Here is an 18,519-nt window from a genome sequence, read left to right as displayed (position 1 = left end):
CCAGGGAAATGATCAGAGCAGCTTCAAAGGCGTCCTTGTCACCGCATTGTCTTTGGCTTGCATTGGGCTCAGTGGGGGGGGGGGGGCGCTCTGCTCCTGGGAGAGAGGCCCCCTGGGGGTGCTAAGGCTCAGCCTCGGTGTTTACTGCTTTGGGTTCTGGTTGGCTTTGTTCTTTCTGGACGCCTGTAGTCAGAGACTCCCGGGATGGAGGGTGTTTGCTCTTTTGCGGTTTTGAGCTGTCGGAACTGGAATGCTTTGTCTCCTGTTGCCGGCCCTTCCCTTGTCTGTGTTCGTCATTCACCAACGTCAGAGCTACGCTGACTCTCCTTCTCCGCTTGGGTTAGTCATCGAGCCTGCTGCTTCCATGTCCCGAGGGTCTCCTGGCTCCGGCCTCTCTCCTCCACCCTCTCTCCCACCCTGGTTTGGGTCCCCGTTACAACTTGTCTGGACCATTTCGTGATGACAACCCAAATAGAACCGAATACAAACTCTTCTCCCTGCCAGGCCAGGCCCTGCAATTCATCTGCCATGCGGCTGCCGGAGGACTGTTGAAAGTGCACCTCTGACCCCACTGCTCTTCTGTTTGAGAGTCTCTGATGGTCCCCTGTCGCCTAAAGGGTAGGATCCCCTCTTTAGCTTGGCGTTCAAGGCCTTTCGCAATCTGGCCCCAAACTACTCTCAAGGACCTTACCCGGCACCCAACCTCCCAGTCATTTCGTGAACATGCCATGTGCCTCTGCACCTTCATGACTGCGGAACGGACTGTTCCCTTTGCTGGAAATGCCCTTCCTTGCCTGCTTGTGCTGTGGGCGTTTGATCCGTTTTCCAGACCCGGCTGGAATGTCCCTTCCTCTGAGGAGCCTTCCCAATTCTCCAGATGCAAAGGCTCACTCGTTCGTCAGTGGCTCCCTAAGATTTAGAACATCTCTTGATCTCTGTAGATCCTACTCTATAGCAATGCTTTAGGTTTGGAGGTTTTTTGTTTTTGTTTTTGTTTTGCTTTTTTGAGGGTCGCACCTGCGGCATATGGAAGTTCCCAGCCTAGGGGCTGAATTGAGCTGCAGCGGCCGGCCTACGCCACAGCCACAGCAATGTGGGATCCGAGCCACGTCTGTGACCTGCACCACAGCTTGTGGAAACACCGGATCCCTAACCCACTGAGCGAGGCCAGGGATCGTCGAACCCGCATGTTCATGGATACTAGTCAGATTCGTTTCCACTGGGCCATTAGGGAACTCTTTTGGGTTTTTTTTTTAAAGGGCCACACCTGCTGCATATGGAAGTTCCCGAGCCAAGGACTGAACCTGAGCCACAGCTGCGGCAATGCCCGATCCTTTAACTCACTGCGTGTGGCTGGGAATCAAACCCGCCCCTCTACAGGGACCCAAGCTGCTGCCGTTGGGTTCTTAACCCACTGCACCACAGTGGGAACTCTGTGATGCTTTGGTTTTTGTCTCTCTTTCTAGACTGTGTCCTTACTACCTGGCACAGTGCTTGGCACACAGTAGGTAGTTCATCAATGTGTTGACTTGCTGTTGCAGAAACTCACTGGTGCTGTCTGTTTCCCATCAGCCAAACCTTACAACACATGAAGTATTGACTGGTTTACAACTTACCCTCTGGGGATGTGGTGAGAGGGGCATCTGGCAGGGTCTGGCTGTGGCTCCTGGTGGCTGGACAGGGGTTGCTGGAAGAAGCAACCCCAGGTCGGACAAAGTCCTGGTGTCCTCGGGTCCTCTGGCATGGGGGAGATCCTGGTTCTGGCTGGCCGTTGATCAGCACGATGGGTATGTCCACCATGGAGTTGGCGATGGAGGGGGGGCAGCTGCTGGCATGTTCCTTGGCCAGTGATGGGGAGTGGGGTGCTCTGGGCTGGCCCATGCTGGGGGTGGGGTTGCTGGGGACCTGGAGGTCACTGGATCTCGTATGCGAGGACACTGGGCCAAAGCTGTGGAGGCTGGAAGAAGAGCTGGCTGGGCTTTCCAAGGATCTAGAAGATGACTGGTGGCTGGAGATGCTGGAGTGGAGGAGGGACTGGCTGCTGCAGGGAGAGAGCCGCAGACAGGCAGAGTGTCAGAGCGAGGGGGCGAATACTCAGAGGCCAGAGCTAGGCTCTAGAATTTAGTGATCTAGGTGCCCATGGCTTTGGTCCGAGAACTGCAGGTTCCACCCCACCCCCCATCCTCCCATAGCGCTGAGCAGAAGGCATGCCCACCTGAGCCCCAAGAGATGCTGAGAGATACCGGATATACCTGCACTGTAGGGTCTGTGGTCAATTAAAGCAGCCAATAGGCTGGCCCCCCTGCAGGTCATGTGGGCTGAGGCTGGACTCTATTCCCTCTGCCGTCCCAGCCAGGCAGGTCCGACTGAGTTGTCACACCAGTCCCCCCCCCACCCCCATTCCTCCCAAGAGTCCCGCATACAGGCAGGACCTGGGCTGGACCATGTCCACGGCTGATGCAGAGGGAATACCCCAGCTGGAGGAAGAGAAAGAGGCCAGCTCTGCATCCAGCCAGACCTCTCCCTGAGCTCAGAGGCTCATGCCAGCAGGCATGGCTGTGGAATCTGAGTCTCCTTGCCAGAGGCTGCCTTGGCACAGTGGCTTTGGAGTTGGTGTGGGGGACAGAGGTCCTGGGGTTTGCTCTTCCTGGGCAGGATGAGTGTGTGTGCAGCCCAGCTCTGTGGCCTGCAGAGAACTGGACTGGGGTGATTGAAAATAATACCCAGGCAGGATGGCCTCCCTTCTGCTAGGTCTGGCCAGCAGCAAAGACCAAGGAGGCTTCTCTTTCCTACGTAATTCATCCCAGACCCCCGATTCTATTTACAGCCCTGCGTTTTGAGGTTTAAAAAAAAAAGAAAAAACACCCTTCCTTGGAGTTCCTGTGTGGCTCAGTGGGCTAAGGATCTGGCATTGACACTGCTGTAGCCTGGGTGGCTGCAGTGGTGTGGGTTCCATCCCTGGCCTGGGAAATTCTGCATGCTGTAGGCTCAGGCAAAAGAACAAAGCAAAACAAAATAAAACAAGCAAAAAACCCAGTCCTTCCTTGTGATGGGCTGTGAGGGCGAGAAAGGACGTAGGTGAGCCTCATGGAGGCAGTGGTTCTTTTCCTAAGAGGCAGGTACAGGTCAAGGTTTTTGTATATTGAATCATACTCTAAATGACTGAGGAAAGCTTGAGATCCAAATGGCTGCCATGGCATAAAAGAGAACATTTGCTTTTATTTTTGGCACATGCCAGATTTTGCTCAGAAACAGCAGGGTGCCTTTCTTTGATTCAGGATGTGTGTGTGTGTGTGTGTGTGTGTGGTAGAGGCAATGTCAGAAGCTGTAGCGGGAGTGACCTACCTTCCAAACACGCAGCTGACATCCGACGCCAGGCTGGATGACAGCACAGAGACTCTGCCGCCCAGCTGTGGGGCCGGGCCCCCAACCCCCTTCTCCAGGCCTGGGGAAGCCACCAGTGGGGAGCCCAAGCCAGGGGGGCCTGAGGCCTTGTGCCGCATAGAAGGGATGGAGATGCTGGGAGACGAGGGAGGAAGAGAGGAGGGCGCCCCGGCGGGGGGAGAGGGGCGCTGGTGGCCCCTGCCCTGGCTCCCGGAGAAGATAAGGCTCTCGCTGCTGCTTCGAGTCTCCCAGGGGATGTCCCGGGAAAGGAGGAGGCCGCCACTGCGGGGGGAGCCGAAGGGCGGGGTGACAGACGGGCTGGAGCAGCTCTGGGGGCCATCGTGGCACCTTGATCTGGCGGAGGTCACCTCGATGTACTTTATATCTTTGGGGAGAGAAGCATAATAGAAAACCAGGTGAAACCCGGGAGCCTGGGCTCACAGGACAGGAAGGCTGGCAGGGTCCTCAAGGCCGCCTGGTCCCCCCTTCCAAGTGCAGATGAGGAAACGCAGGCTCAGAGAGGGGAAGCTTGTTGGAATCGGGAGGAGCATCCAGCTCCACCTTCAGGGCCCAGTTCCAAAGTCACCCTCCTGGGGACATCTTCCCTTGGGTGGGGAGATGCCGTGGAATGAACACAGGCCTCGGGATCAGACTGACCAGGGCTTCAGATCTGGCTCTGCCACTTTCTCTCTCAGAGAGCCCGGCCAAATGACTTCACCACCTAGAGCCTCAGTTTCCAGACCTGCAGAATGGGGTGACTCTACCCAGCCTCTTGGCGTTACAGTAAGGACGGACTGAGACGAGCGTAGGTGGCACCCCACTGTGCCCGGCCTTGCGTAAGCCCTTTACAATTGAGAGATCCTGGAGTTCCCATGTGGCTCAGGGGGAGTGAACTCGACTAGTATCCAGGATGATGTGAGTTTGACCTCTGGCCTCGCTTGGCAGTGGGTTAAGGATCCGCTGTTGCTGTGAGCTGTGGTGTAGGCTGCAGACTCAGCTTGGATCCTGCATTGCTGTGGCTGTGGCATAGGCCAGTGGCTGTGGCATAGGCTAGCAGCTGCAGCTCCGATGTGACCCCTAGCCTGGGACCCTCCATATGCCGTGAGTTTGGCCCTAAAAAGACAACCACCCAACCAATCGAACAAAAACAAAAACTGAGAGATCCTCTCCTTCCTGTTTGCTCCACTCTCCAGGCTGCAGCGACCATTTACTGCAGTGGCCCAGCCGTATCTTTGGATGCCTCTGTTACTCAGGCGTGGGAAGGCTCTTTTTATGTGCCTGCAATGGAGGCAGGGCTTCGCAAGCCTGGGTGCACGCTAGAATCATCCGAGGTTTTAAACGTCCCTAACGTCCAGGCTCCACACGTGTCAATGAGACCAGAAGCCCCCAGGGCAGGCCCAGGGTTGGGGGCGTTAGTTTAGCTCCCCAGGTGATTCCCAAGTGCATTGGGCTGCACCACTGTGGTCCCCGGTCCAGCAGCGCCACGTCACCGGGAGCTGGGCTCTTGCGCAGAATCTCTGGCTCCGCCCCAGGCCTGCTGAGAATCAGAATCTGCATTTTAGCGCGATTCTCCGGGGGACTTGGAGGCACTTGGGAGGCTGAGGAGTGTGCTTTAGAGTTGACTTTGGATGGAGAACTCCCTGAGGGCCTTCCCGGGGCTGTGCTCTTAGCCGGTGCACAGTGATGGTTACTGGGCTGCTGGCTCACTCTGCTGCTCTTTCCATTCCCGCAGTGGGGGCTCCTAGGACTCTTGTTCTGAGGCGTCATTCCTCCCTGGATGGGCACCCTCTGGTTCTCCCAGTGGGAGGAGGCGCACCTCACCTCCTGATTTGGGGGAGGGGGTGTCCTCGGTGCTGTTCTAGCAAAAGAGGGGACAGATGGGGGTTATCGCGGAGCTCCCTTCTGGAGCTGTAAGTCCTGCCTCTGGCTTCCCAGCATGGAAACTGGGGTAGAGTTGGCGGGAAACTGCACCCTCAGCTCCTGCCTGCCAGCCTCCCACCGCCTTGGGCTCTGGCACCAGCCCCAGCCCCCCACCCAGCATGACTGTGGAGTCCCTGCTTGCCCCAGCCCGCTCTGGGGTAGGACCTTTTGGCCCCACTCAGGGTTCCTGCCTCTGTCTGAGCCTGCTTGGGCCGGGTGGGGGTGGAGGATTGCATCAGATGAGGGGGCCTGGCGGCCTGACCCGAGGATGCTGTTCCCGGGGAAGGAGGAACAGGCCTGGCTTTGTCGACAAACCTGGGTGTGAGTCTTGGCTTTGCCACTTTCCCGCCAAGAAGCATCAGGTAACTTTCCAAACCGCTCTGAGTTTCCTCACCTGCAAAGTGGGGGTCTAAAACCAATTCCCCAAGATTGCGATGAGGGTGAAACACGCCAATGAATGGAGCCTAGAGCCTGGAGCCTGGAGCCTGGTCCGTGGTGGGTTACAAGGAGCATCTCCTGCCTGCCTACCTTTGGGGAGCAGTGTTGGCTGGATGGCTAATATGCTCTGCTGAGGGCCAGGGGAGGAGGTTTCACACAATTTGTCTGGGCTCTGAGAGAGAAGACGTCCTGGAATGGGGTGGATTCATCTGCAAGGCTGGGAAGCACAACTCTTTTTTTTTTTTTGAGGAGGGGCCGCACTTGCAGCATATGGAGGTTCCCAGGCTAGGGGTCTAATTGGAGCTGTAGCCACCGGCCTCCGCCAGAGCCACAGCAACGCCAGATCCAAGCCACGTCTGCGACCCACACCACAGCTCACGGCAACGCTGGATCCTTAACCCACTGGGCAAGGCCAGGGATTGAACCCGCAACCTCATGGTTCCTAGTCAGATTCGTTAACCACTGAGCCGTGACGGGAACTCCAACTTTTTTTTTTTAATAGGACTTTATAGCGTTTAAACCCACGATCCTCTCAAGCCTCACAAGAGCCCTTATGCCCAAGGCCAGCAGGCACTGCTTTTATCGAGGAGGGAACTGAGGCATGCAGAAATGTGGGGTGGAGCTAACATTTATTGCACAATTTTTTTGGCCGTGCCTGAGGCATGTGGAAGTTCCTGGGCCAGGGATCGAACCCGCACCACAGCAGTGACCTGAGCTGCTTCAGTGACAATGCTAGATCCTTAGCCTGCTGTGCCTTAAGAGGACTCATATTGCACAATTTTCTTTTTTTTCTTGTTAGGGTCACACCTGCAGCATATGGAAGTTCCCAGGCTAGGGGTCTAATTAGAGCTGTAGCCGTCGGCCTACCCCACAACTACAGCAATGCCAGATCTGAACTGTGTCTGCAACCTACACCACAGCTCATGGCAACACCGGATCCTTAACCCACTGAGCAAGGCCAGGGATTGAACCTGCGTCCTCATGGATACTAGCTGGGTACTTAACCCATTGAGCCATAATGAGAACTCCTATTGCACAATTTTTAATAAAGGATGGTATTTACTGAGGGCTGTGTGCCAGCCCTGCTACAGATAAGTTGCCCGTATTAGCTTGTTTAACCCTTATGACAACTTGACTGAAATAGGAAAAGTTTTTTTTTTTTTTTTTTTTTTTTTTTTTTTTTGCTTTTTAGGGCACACCTTCAGCATGTGGAAGTCCCCAGGCTAGGGGTCGAATTGGAGCTACAGTTGCCGGCCTACACCACAGCCACAGCAACGCGGGATCCAAGCCAGGTCTGCGACCTACACCACTGCTCACAGTAATGCTGGATCCTTAACCCACTGAGAGAAGCAAGGGATTGAACCTGAAGCCTCATGGATACTTGTCGGGTTTGTTTTTACTGTGCCACAACGGGAACTCCTAGGAACATTCTAAGGCCGCATAGCGTAACGGATGAGAAGCTAAAGCTCAGAGAGGTTGAGAGGCACCGCTGCTCCTGCGCTTTGCGGAGGGTGGGGCGTGGGGTGGGCGGCCTCTTCCGTGAGGAGGGGCTCCTCAGGACCGCTTTCCAAGGCCTTGCGGTGCGCAGGGGCTTGGCTGCTTCCGGAGGGTCTCTCAGCCTGGGGAAGCTCTGGGCCCTGCTCACAGGGTCATCGAACACCCTTCAAAGGCAGTGCTTGGGAGCTGAGCGAGTGGAGGCAGGAAGAGAGGGAGGGATCCTGGAGCTGTGAGGTCCCCCCTGTCTCCCCCTGCCACTGCCGGAGGTGGATGCGGCCGGGGAGGCGGAGGCCCCACCCCATCACCCGGGTGCAGTTGCTGTTTACAGGCCCGTGGGGCAAGTCCGAGCAGTGCTGGGTGGTTGCAGGGCGCCGGTACCAGGCGGGTGGGTCAAGGCGGGGGAGAGGGGGACGGTTATTAAACACCCTCCACTTGGGATTGGCAAGCGGCCTTGCCTGGCAGAAATTCTGGAAAATGAAACGTGGGGGCCTGTCCCAAAGACGGGGAAGGGGGGGCGGAGAGGATCAAGAAAGGGATACGGTATGTGTTTCTAGAAGCCACGTTCTGTGTGGGAGGCGTCGTGCCCTCCCCTGCCCCGAGGGTGAATCGGAAGAAAGGAAGGTGAGCCAGGGGCAGAGGCCGGAACGCGGGGGGAAGGTGGAGCCTCACAACTCCAAATGAATTTATTCTGTGACGCCCCAAAGGGCAGGAGACTAGTTCCAAGGAAGAGAAAAAGATAGGAATCTGGACTTTGGAGCCCAGAGGCCCAGGCTTTGAGCTGACCTACCAGTCACCAGCTGTGGGACCGTGGCCATTGCTCCTCCTTCCTGAGCCTGTCTTCACACCTGTCAACAGAGTTTCTGCGATTCCCTTCACAGGGTAGATGCTGGGGTCCTCTGTTACAGAGATCTATCTATTGGAGTTCCCGTTGTGGCTCGGAGGAAATGAATCTGACTGTATCCATGAGAATGCAGGTTCAATCCCTGGCCTTGCTTAGTGGGTTAAGGATCCAACGTTGCCATGAACTGTGGTGTAGGTTGCAGATGAGGCTCAGATCTAGCGTTGCTGTGGCTGTGGCATAGCTCTGATTTGACCCCTAGCCTGGGAACCTCCATATGCCACGCGTGTGGCCGTAAAAAGCCAAAAAAAAAAAAAAAAAAAAAAGAAATATAACTACTTAGAGGAGGAATCAACCCAGGATTGCCAATGGTTAATTTTTGATTTTGCCAAGTTAGGACAAAGACAAAAAGTGAACATCGCTGCTAGTGTCACAATTATAGAACGTCTTCCACACAACACCCCAAAAGTAGGACAGATGAGAGGGCAAACGGTGGGGTCCTACCACACTGGCTGCGTTTGAATGGATGAAGACTTACCACAGAGAGTTCCCCTTGTGGCTCAGTGGGTTAAGAATCTGACTAGTATTGGAGTTGCTATCGTGGCACAGTGGTTAGCGAATCCGACTAGGAACCATGAGGTTGCAGGTTCAATCCCTGGCCTTGCTCAGTGGGTTAAGGATCCAGTGTTGCCGTGAGCTGTGGTGTAGGTTGCAGACACAGCTCAGATCCCACGTTGCTGTGGCTGTGGTGTAGGCCGGCAGCTACAGTTCTGATTCAACCCCTAGCCTGGGAACCTCCACATGCTGCAGGTGTGGCCCTAGAAAAGGCAAAAAGACAAAAAGACAAAAAAAAAAAAAAAAGACTCTGACTAGTATCCATGAGGATGCAGGTTCGATCCCTGACCTTGCTCAGTGAGTTAAGGATCTGACATTGCTGCAAGCTATGGTGTAGGTTATAGGTGCGGCTGGGTCTGGCATTGCTGTGGCTCTGGTGTGGGCCAGCAGCTGCAGCTCTGATTCGACCTCTAGCCCGGGAACTTCCATATGCTGCAGGTGCAGCCATAAAGAAAAGACACCCCCCCCCCCAAAAAAAAAAACTCACCATGGTGCCACAGGCCAGTGAGAGCTTTGTCACCAGGAGTGGTGGACTGAGGGGGGGAGTTGGGGAGCAAGGTGCAGCCCACAGTGACATGCAGGGCTTGCTCTTCTTAGTGATGGCAGAGAATTTTCTAACAGGGAGCTGACCTGCTGGCTGTCTGAGGAGGTGCCGAGCTCCCAGGCACCACAGGTATTCAGGCAGAGGTTAGAGGAGAGGATTTTTTTCTTTTTCTTTTTCTTTTTTACGGCTGCAGCTGCAGCATATGGAAGTTCCCAGGCTAGGGGTCCAATGGGCGCTGTAGCTGCTAGCCTCCACCACAGCCACAGCAACACAGCATCCAAGCTGCATCTGCGACCTTACACTGCAGCTCACGGCAATGCCGGATCCTTAACCCACTGAGTGAGGCTAGGAATCGAACCCACATCCTCATGGATACTAGTCAGGTTCTTAACCCACGGAGCCACAAGGGGAACTCTTAGAGAAGAGGATTTTTAAACAGTTCCATCAGAAGGGGTTTCATCGAGACCCTCTGACCACTGCCGCCCTCTAGCGCCCCCTGCTGCCCAGAGTCTTATGGCCACATCATCACAATGACAGCTTGTGCCCAGGGCATCTGAGAGCCTCAGACTGCTGTCCATCTGCCACTGGGAGGAAGAGCTCAATTGTATACATGTGTATACTCCACAGAGGCCCGGCTCACCCCAGCTGGCCTTGAGTATGCGGAACCCCTGCCTCGGGGCATGAACATTAAATCCCGGGCTTGCTCCTGCCAGGGGTAATTAAGTCCAAGCCGCCCTCCGTGCAGAGACATGCCCACGGCTGGCCTTAAGAAGCAGGAAGACTCTTGAAGGAAGGGGGTGGTTCTTTTAACAAGCCTGGCAGGCCATGCTCGGTGGGAGGAGCAGAAGGCAGGCTGGAGGCTAGGATCCTGGGTGCCAGAGGACCTGGGTGCGGAGCTCACCTCCGCCCCAGAGTCTGAACCTGCCCTGGGGCTGGTCCTAAATGCAACCCCAATGTTGACTAATAAGCCACCACTGTTTATGATGAAATAGCGTGCCAGGATCTGTGATAGACACCCACCACATATGATTCCCTTTAATCCCTACAACACCCTTCAGGTAAGAACTCATCTCTATTTTATAGATGGAGACTCTGAGACACAAAGAAGTGAAGTCAACAGCTTGTGTAAGGTTTGCCTAACTCCACTAATTAGGCTACTAGTTCCTTAACTCCAGTCCATCAACTTCAGTCTTTTCATTTGTAAAATGGGGATAAAGGATTCATCTCATGGAGATGGACAGGGAGGATTAAAGACTCATTTATTATTATTGCTATTTTTAATTCTTTCTTTCTTTCTTTCTTTCCTTCTTTCTTTCTTTCTTTCTTTCTTTCTTTCTTTCTTTCTTCCTTCCTTCCTTCCTTCCTTCCTTCCTTTCTTCCTTTCTTTCCTTCTTTCCTTCTTTCCTTCTTTCCTTCTTTCTTTCTTTCTTTCTTTCTTTCTTTCTTTCTTTCTGGCTGCACCCAAGGCATATGGAGGTTCCCAGGCTAGGGGTTGAATTGGAGCTACAGCTGCCGGCTTACACCACAGCCACAGCAACACCAGATCCAAGCCACATCTGCCAGTCTCGCCACAGCTTGAAGCAGTGCCAGATCCTTAACCCACTGAGCCACAACGGGAACTCCTAAAGATTCAATTATTAAGTGCTCTGCGCAGTGCCTGGATATAATGATAAAGGCTCAATAAGTAGAAATTCTGGAGTTCTCTTGTGGCGAGGCTGGTTAAAGATCTAGTGTTGTCACTGCAGCAGTTTGGGTTGCTGGTGTGGTGCAGGTTCAATCCCTTCCTGGGAACTTCTACATGCCATGGATGCGGCCAAAAAAAAAAAAGTGGAAATTCTCCTGATCTTATCTTTACTCATAACCACATCCCCAAACCCACGCTGGTTGGTTTTTTGTTTTTCGTTTTCGTTTTAGGGCCGCAACCACAGCATACGGAGGTTCCCAGGCTAGGGGTTGAATCAGAGCTGTAGCTGCCGGCCTGCACCACAGCCACAGCAACGCAGGATCCGAGCTGTGTCTGCAACCTACACCACAGCTCATGGCAATGCTGGATTCTTAACCCACTGATCGAGGCTAGGGATTGAACCCTTGCCCTTAAGGAACTAGTCAGATTTGTTAACCACTGAGCCGTGATGGGAACTCCGAACCCGAGCTGATTGTTTAAACCCCTGAAGGTCTCAGTTTTCCAGCCTGATGGGGCTGCTGCTCCTTATCCTCAGCCTTGAAGTATGACTGGAAACTCTTTGGGGAATTTAAGTCAGAGGCAGAGATTTCCGGAGGCTCTTGGATGTGCCAGCTCACGAAAACTGATGGTTAAATTTTCAAGATTTTTTCCAGCTGGTTGCTAAATTATATAAACACTGTAAGTTTATATAATTTAATCTTCAGTAATGGTTTAGCCATTACTAAAACATTGGCATTAATAACATATGAAAAACAAAATTAATAAACACTCAAAAATGCATCATATCCCAATTATTTTACTGTATTTTACCATTATCTATACTTGAAGTTATTTACACCTATAGTTATTGGTAAGATGGAAATCCTATTTCTATAAAAATTTCTGGGGGCCAGGTTAGGACCTAAAGAGAACGGTGAGGTTCTCTCCCCATTTATCAAGCTCTTATTTATATGCATGATGTCATATCACATTTGTATCAGTATTAGCTTGTTTAAATTCTTTTTTTTTGTCTCTTGTCTTTTTAGGGCCGAACCTGTGGCACACAGAGATTCCCAGGCTAGAGGTTGAATTGGAGCTGCAGCTGCCAGCCACAGCCACAGCCACAGCCACCGCAACTCAGGATGTGAGCCTCGTCTGCAACCTACACCACTGCTCATGGCAACGCCAGATCCTTAACCCACTGAGCAAGGCCAGGGATCGAACCTGCAACCTCATGGTTCCTAGTTGGATTCGTTAACCACCGAGCCACTACAGGAACTCTGTAGCTTGTTTAAATTCTTTGAAAATTTACATAAAATAGGTATCCACCACTTTCCAAACTTAGGAACCAGAAAGAATTTTTTTTTTTTTTTTTGCTTTTTAGGGCTGCACCTGCGGCACATGGAGATTCTCAGGCTAAGGATCGAATCAGAGCTGCAGCTGTCAGCCTATGCCACAGCCTCAACAATGCCAGATCTGAGCCACATCTGTGAGCTACACCTGAGCCAGGCCAGGGATCAAACCCGTGTCCTCATGGATACTAGTTGGGTTTGTTACTGCTGAGCCACAATGGGAACTCCCCAGAAAGGACTGGATAGTGAGGGATACTTAGATTTATCCCTTTTATAGAGCAGAGAAAACAGAGAGGTTAAGTAACAGCACTTCCCAATAGAACATTGTCCCCTGTTCTCTGACTTGACAGAAAAGTCCTTCCCCGTGAGGTCTGGTCCCCACGCCCTCCTCCTGGTGCTGCGCCCCGGTTCCTTACCCAAGGCTTCAGGTTCCTCTTTCTTTCTCCTTGATGTAGTGCTCTGGGTGGGCTCAGCCCAGGGGCTGCCAGGCCCTGGAGGGAGCAGCTGGAAGGTAGGGTCCAGTTCCAGAATCATCTGGTTGAGGCTTTCCAGTGAGAAGTCAATGTAGGAGTCAAGCTCTTCCAGGGCCCCCGAGGTCTGCTCCCCGGGGGACGGCAGCAGGCAGCTGGCTTTGGCTCCAGCCTGCGGGGCCTGCTGGAGCCTGCTGGGTGGCCCCTTGCAGGGTGCGGGGGCCATCAGGACCTGGGCTCCCCAGCCTTCTGTGGTGTAGTAAGGATACTGGGGCGGCAGGCCAGGGCTGGGTGTTGGGCGCAGGGCCCTCCTGGGTTCCTCACAGGGAGCCAAGCCCACTGCAGGGCCTCCTGCAAGCAAGGGGCTGGACATCACCTGTGACATGTCCAGGCACCTGGCAGTTTACTCTGGCTTCCAATCAGCCTCACTTAGGTCAGGTGTCCCTTGCTGACCAGGAGCTCTTGGGGACCTGAAAGAAGCCAGGGGGTAGGAACTGAGTAACTTCTGTAGATGAAGCCCCTTCCTCCTCTCCCCACAAACGAAGGCATTTAATAGCATGGCTGTCAGAAAACTGAAGATAGAACTACCATAAGACCCAGCAATCCCACTCCTGGGCATCTATCTGGACAAAACTTTCATTGAAAAAGATACATGCACCCCTTCCTATGTTCATTGCAGCCCTAGTCACAACAGCCAAGACATGGAAACGACCTAAATGTCCATCGACAGATGAATGGATGAGGAAGATGTGGTACATATACACAATGGAATACTACTCAGCCATAAAAAAGAACAAAATAATGCTATTTGCAGCAACATGGATGGAACTAGAGACACTCACGCTAAGTGAAGTAAGTCAGAAAGAGAAAGACAAATACCATATATCATTTATATCTGGAGTCTAATATTATGGCACAAATGAAACCTTTCCACAGAAAAGAAACAAACTCATGGAGAACAGACTTGCGGTTGCCAAGGGGGAGCGAGTGGGCTGGACAGGGAGTTTGGGGTCAGTTGATGCAAACTATTGCATTTGGACTGGATAAGCAATCAGATCCTACTGTATAGCACAGGGAACTCTATCTAATCACTTGTGATGGAACGTGATGGAGGATAATGTGAGAAAAAGAATGTATATATATGTATAACTGGGTCACTTTACTGTACAGCAAAAATTGACAGAACACTGTAAATCAACTGTAATAAAAAAATTAAAAAAAAAAAAAAAAAGCATGGCTGCTGGAGCCAGACTACCTGACTTTGTACCTTGGCTCCACTACTACAAGCTGTGCAACATTAGGTGAGTTAATTAACATCTCTGTGTCTCAGTTTCCTTATCGATAAAAGGAATTAATATTTGCAATATGCTCAGAACATGCCTAGCACTTCATAAGCATTATTATGTAAGTGATGGTTAAATAAAATAACTTCGATAGAAGTTTGTTGAATACCTACTATGTCCTAGTCTTATTTATTAAATACTAGCTAATACTTACTGAATAGTTATTGTGCACCTAGACTCTTTAAAACCTTTAAAAATTCTTGTAGGGAGTTCCCGTCGTGGCTCAGTGGTTAATGAATCTGACTAGGAACCATGAGGTTGCGGGTTCGATCCCTGGCCTTGCTCAGTGGGTTAAGGATCCGGCATTGTTGTGAGCTGTGGTGTAGGTTGCAGATGCTGCTTGGATCTGGCATGGCTGTGGCTCTGGCATAGGCTGGCACCTGTAGCTCTGATTTGACCCCAGCCTGGGAACCTCCATATGCCACGGGTGTAGCCCTAGAAAAGACAAAAAAAAAAAAAAAAAAAAAGACAATAAATAAATAAAATTCTTGTAACAACCCTATGAAGCAGATACCATTATTATTCCATTTCATAATGGGAGAACTGAGACATGGAGAGGTAAGTAATTTGCCCGAGGGTCATCATGCCAACAAATGTCAGAGCAATGACTGGACCCCAGGATGCCTGATAGCAGGGCCCCTGCACTTCACTTCTACTCCAGGTGGGCCAGGTGGTGAAACAGACAGGACGCAGGTGAGCAATCGTAAGCAGTGTCATCAGGGAGGAAGGGAGACCGAGGGTACTGTAGGCACTGGTGGGGTAGGTCAGGGGGGACTTCCTGGAGGAGGTGACATGTAAAGGGAAACAAGCAGGGAGTTCCCATTATGGCTCAGTGGTAATGAACCCGACTAGTATCCATGAAGACGTGGGTTTGATCCCTGGCCCCACTCAGTGGGTTAAAGAGCCCAAGTTGCTGTGGTTGTGGTAGAGGCCAGCAGCTGCAGCTCTGATTCAACCCCTAGCCTGGGAATTTCCATATGCCATGGGTGCGGCCCTGGAAAAAAAAAGAAAAAAAGAAAAGAAAAAAAGCAGGAAAAGCAAGAGCTGGCTGGGCAGGTAGGGGTGAGGAGGCAGGTGTCTTCAGAGGCCTGATGGACAGGGGAGGACACGAGACGTTATTGAGCATCTGGGAAACAGAACCTAGGAAGGATAGAGGGGATTAGAATGCAGGAAGCCGGTGAGCCAGACCCTGCAGAGCCTTGCAGGCTGGGCTCAGTGGCCCTGACTCAACCCTGAGGGCAACGGGGAGCCACAGAACAGTTTTGAGCTAAGCAGTGACGTCATCAGATGATATTCACTCCCTGGGGGCTCGTCCGGGAAAGAGATACCCCAATGTCGTCATTTCCCTTCCTGTGGAAAGTTCTTCCTGTTGTCTGGCCTCAATGTCACATGTTAGCGGTTTCTTATGGAGTGGGGGTTGGGTAGGAAGTAAGCTGGTTCTGGAACAGAGGCTGCCAAGAAAACTGTAAGGACACGCCGGTGGCGCTGCCACTGCCTGCCCTGAGCCTCACTACCCCTCACCCCCCAGCACTGCCCAACTCTGCTTCTCTCTTTTTCCAAGATGCCTCTCTCACATCCTGCTTTAGAGTCAGACCCTGGTGCTGGAAAAGGCAGTGAGATCAGCCTGGGGCAAATGAAATGATTAGGAACTTCAGAGTCTGGGGATTAGGATTCAAATCCCAGCTCAAACATAACTCTGACCCTCAGTTTTCTCATCTGTGAAATGGGACGAAGAATCCCTGCCCTGTAGCTTCAGAGAGAGTGATGTCACACCAGTGAGGTGCTGCTTGTGGAAGCAGTTGGACGCATCTAAGCACTACTTAGAAATAAGAGCTTAAGTAGAATATAACACCTTCATAATACTCGAGACGAAGCGCTCCCCTTTATTCAGCGCTCACCATGTGCCAGGCACTGATTTTATCTATGGTAACCCTTTTAACCTTCTAGTAACCCTGGGAAGTACTGCACCCCCATTAGCAGCCCATTTGACAGAGGAAGATACTGAGATTCAGAGAGGTTAAGCAATTTGCATTGGCCGCATGTCCAGAAAAGTGCTAGAGCAGGGATTCGAACCCAGGCTTGGACTTTAGACTCTTATCTCCTTATACCACAGGGAGTTCAAATGCGGAAGGACACATGAGGTCCAGAGAGGGGGTGTGACTTGCCCAAGGTCACACAATAGGTTAATGAGAAAAGCCAGAACCCTCTCCTCCTCCGAAGTTCCTGCCTGCCCTGCTGTCAGCCTCGTGCTTGGCCAGGTCCTGGACATGCCCCCCTCTGGAAGCGTGTCTATAAATGGCAGTGGAAGGGAATAGATGCTGAGCGCCTTCCTGGGGGCAGCTGAGGACACGGAGCTTTGGCTTTTTCCCCACACGCTCCAAGTGGCCTGGGTTTGTCGGGGCAGGATCGTGGAGCACCCTGGAGGGTTTTCGGCTGGGCGCTGCAGAGCAGCCTTGGGATACAGATTTTGAGGAGCACCCTGGGGCCTGGGTCCTCCCTCAGGACCAGGATCGAGGATGTCTGTCTACTGATTTGGAAACGGCTTTTGTACCACCCTGGGCGAGTGTCCTTTCCTCTCTGGGCCTCAGTTGTCCCATCTGTATAATGGGAATATGATAATAACAGACACATAAAACATGCTCATTTTAATTTCTCAATGGTTCTCTGAAGAAGGTACTCTTACTGTGGGGCTGGAGAGGCTAAGGGATTGATCTAAAGTCATACAACCCACAGAACCTGTCAGTGGACCTGGACTTGAACCCACATGGTCTTGGCTCCAAGACCCACAATCTCTGCCACCACTTTGTAGATTTAAGATCTAAGCCTCTCTCTGCTTCTGGGATTCTGGAACCCAGGGGACCAGGCTTGGGATTAAGCAAAGGGCAGGCGGCCCCTCAAGCTTTTCTTTAAACTCTTCTCACTTTTTTTCTTTTTGCTGTTTTCAGGCCGACCTGCAGCACATGCAACTTCCCCAGCTAGGGGGTGAATGGGAACTGCAGCTGTCAGCCTACGCCACAGCCACAGCAACGTGGGATCCGAGCCGAAATTGTGACCTCTGCTGCAGCTCACGGCAATGCCAGATCCTTAACCCACTGTCTTCTCACTTTTTTTTTTTTGGCCGCACCCACGGCATGCGGAAGTTCCCTGGGCCAGGGATTGAACCCACACCGTAGCAGTGACCCCAGTCACAGCAGGGACGATGCTGGATCTTAACCCACTTAGCCACCAGGGAACTCCAAACCCTTCCCACTTTGAACACTCCCTGAAGCACCACTGGCTCTCCCTAGGCAAGGCTGTTCTCACTCCTTTATTTCCTGACACCTTCCTCTCCTGTCCCCACCAGCGCACTTTCTAGCTCTTTCCTTTCTGCTCTAAGGGTGAGGGGAGGGTCGCTGGGCTCAGTCTGTGTGGATGCTGGCGGGCTGTGGGTAAGGAGGGCTTCAGGCAGCTCAGACCTATTTAGAGTCCTGCCCACCCACTGGACTCCCATCTCTCCCTTTGTTCCCAAGCTCTCTGGAGGCAGGGGCATCCTGATTCCTTGGCAACCCCCCTTGTCCGTTTCACTGCCAGCTTCTCCTGGACTTAGTCTTTCCTTCCTACAAGCCCAGGTCAGCAGACAGACAGGGTGGCAGAGGGGGAGGCCCGAGTCTCCCCCATGCACCTTGCCTCAATAGCTCCACCCCCTCGTTCCCCTCCCAGATCCAGTGAGGCAGACCCGGGGACCGCAGGCAGGGACCCACAGGACCAGCGAAGGCCATGTCCCCATCTCCTGGATTCCCAGTGGCCTCTGAAGGGCCCCGCAGGGAGCTCAGGGCCAGACCCCATTGTGGGGGCACTCTGGGCTGCGAGGCAGGAAGCTGGGTGCTGCGTCTTGGGGACCCCCCAGCAAGCCTCTGCCCCTCTCTGGACCTCGGTTCTTTCATCTGTAACTGAGGCTACAGCTTTCATTCTCCCCAAGTGCTGCCCTGGGTCCCGAGGGAACATCTTCCTCTCGGGCTCAGCCCCCTCCCCATTTCTCTCCACCTTCCCTTCGGGCCCCAGCAGAAGTGGAGGGGCTGAGACAAAGGCTGGGGGAAGGTGCTGAGCCTCCCGCTCTTCTCCAGGAAGAAAGGCACCTACCTGGTGTCCAGGGCGGCACGGCTGTGTGCACTCCAGGCTCCGGGACAGGGCGTCAGCGCCCAGGTGAGTTGCAAGGCCTGGCCCCGCCTTAAGAGCAGCCGGGCGGCCCCGCCCTCCCTCCGCCCCACGCGGTCCTGCACGTGGCCTGACCGCGGGCCCCACCCGGGTGTCTGGAGGAGCTCAGGTGGGGCGGCACCGGCGGGGGAAGGGAAGCGCTTGGGTGGGAGCCTGGCCTGGTGGGCGCTGGGGCCAGATTGTGGGGTGGGGGTCTCCCAAGCTTCCTGCTTCCCATACCCTCCCAGCACATGGTGCCTGGGAGGGGGGGACTCCTGCTTG

At 53.1% G+C, this 18,519-nt stretch overlaps 1 protein-coding gene across 1 annotated transcript in view; it reads right to left on the bottom strand.

Annotated features, from left to right (window-relative positions):
• Nucleotides 1-18,248, bottom strand: part of TNS4 (tensin 4) — a 28,011-nt gene extending 9,763 nt beyond the window's left edge. The window contains exons 1-4 of the mRNA XM_003131470.5: nt 18,184-18,248; nt 12,668-13,191; nt 3,346-3,769; nt 1,617-2,041 (exon numbers count right to left, since the gene is read on the bottom strand). Coding sequence (XP_003131518.1) covers nt 1,617-2,041; nt 3,346-3,769; nt 12,668-13,106 — 1,288 coding nt within the window. The 5' untranslated portion in view covers nt 13,107-13,191; nt 18,184-18,248. The remainder of the gene's footprint in view (nt 1-1,616; nt 2,042-3,345; nt 3,770-12,667; nt 13,192-18,183) is intronic.
• Nucleotides 18,249-18,519: the final 271 nt, after the last annotated feature.

This window comes from Sus scrofa, chromosome 12 (genome assembly GCF_054392235.1).
Source record: "Sus scrofa isolate SSC_HxYL_T2T_F1_AM1 chromosome 12, Sscrofa_HxYL_maternal_Yorkshire_Landrace_v2.0, whole genome shotgun sequence".
Lineage (NCBI taxonomy): Eukaryota > Metazoa > Chordata > Mammalia > Artiodactyla > Suidae > Sus > Sus scrofa.
Note: the sequence above shows the minus strand (reverse complement) of the source record. Positions and strands in the feature narration are given on the sequence as shown.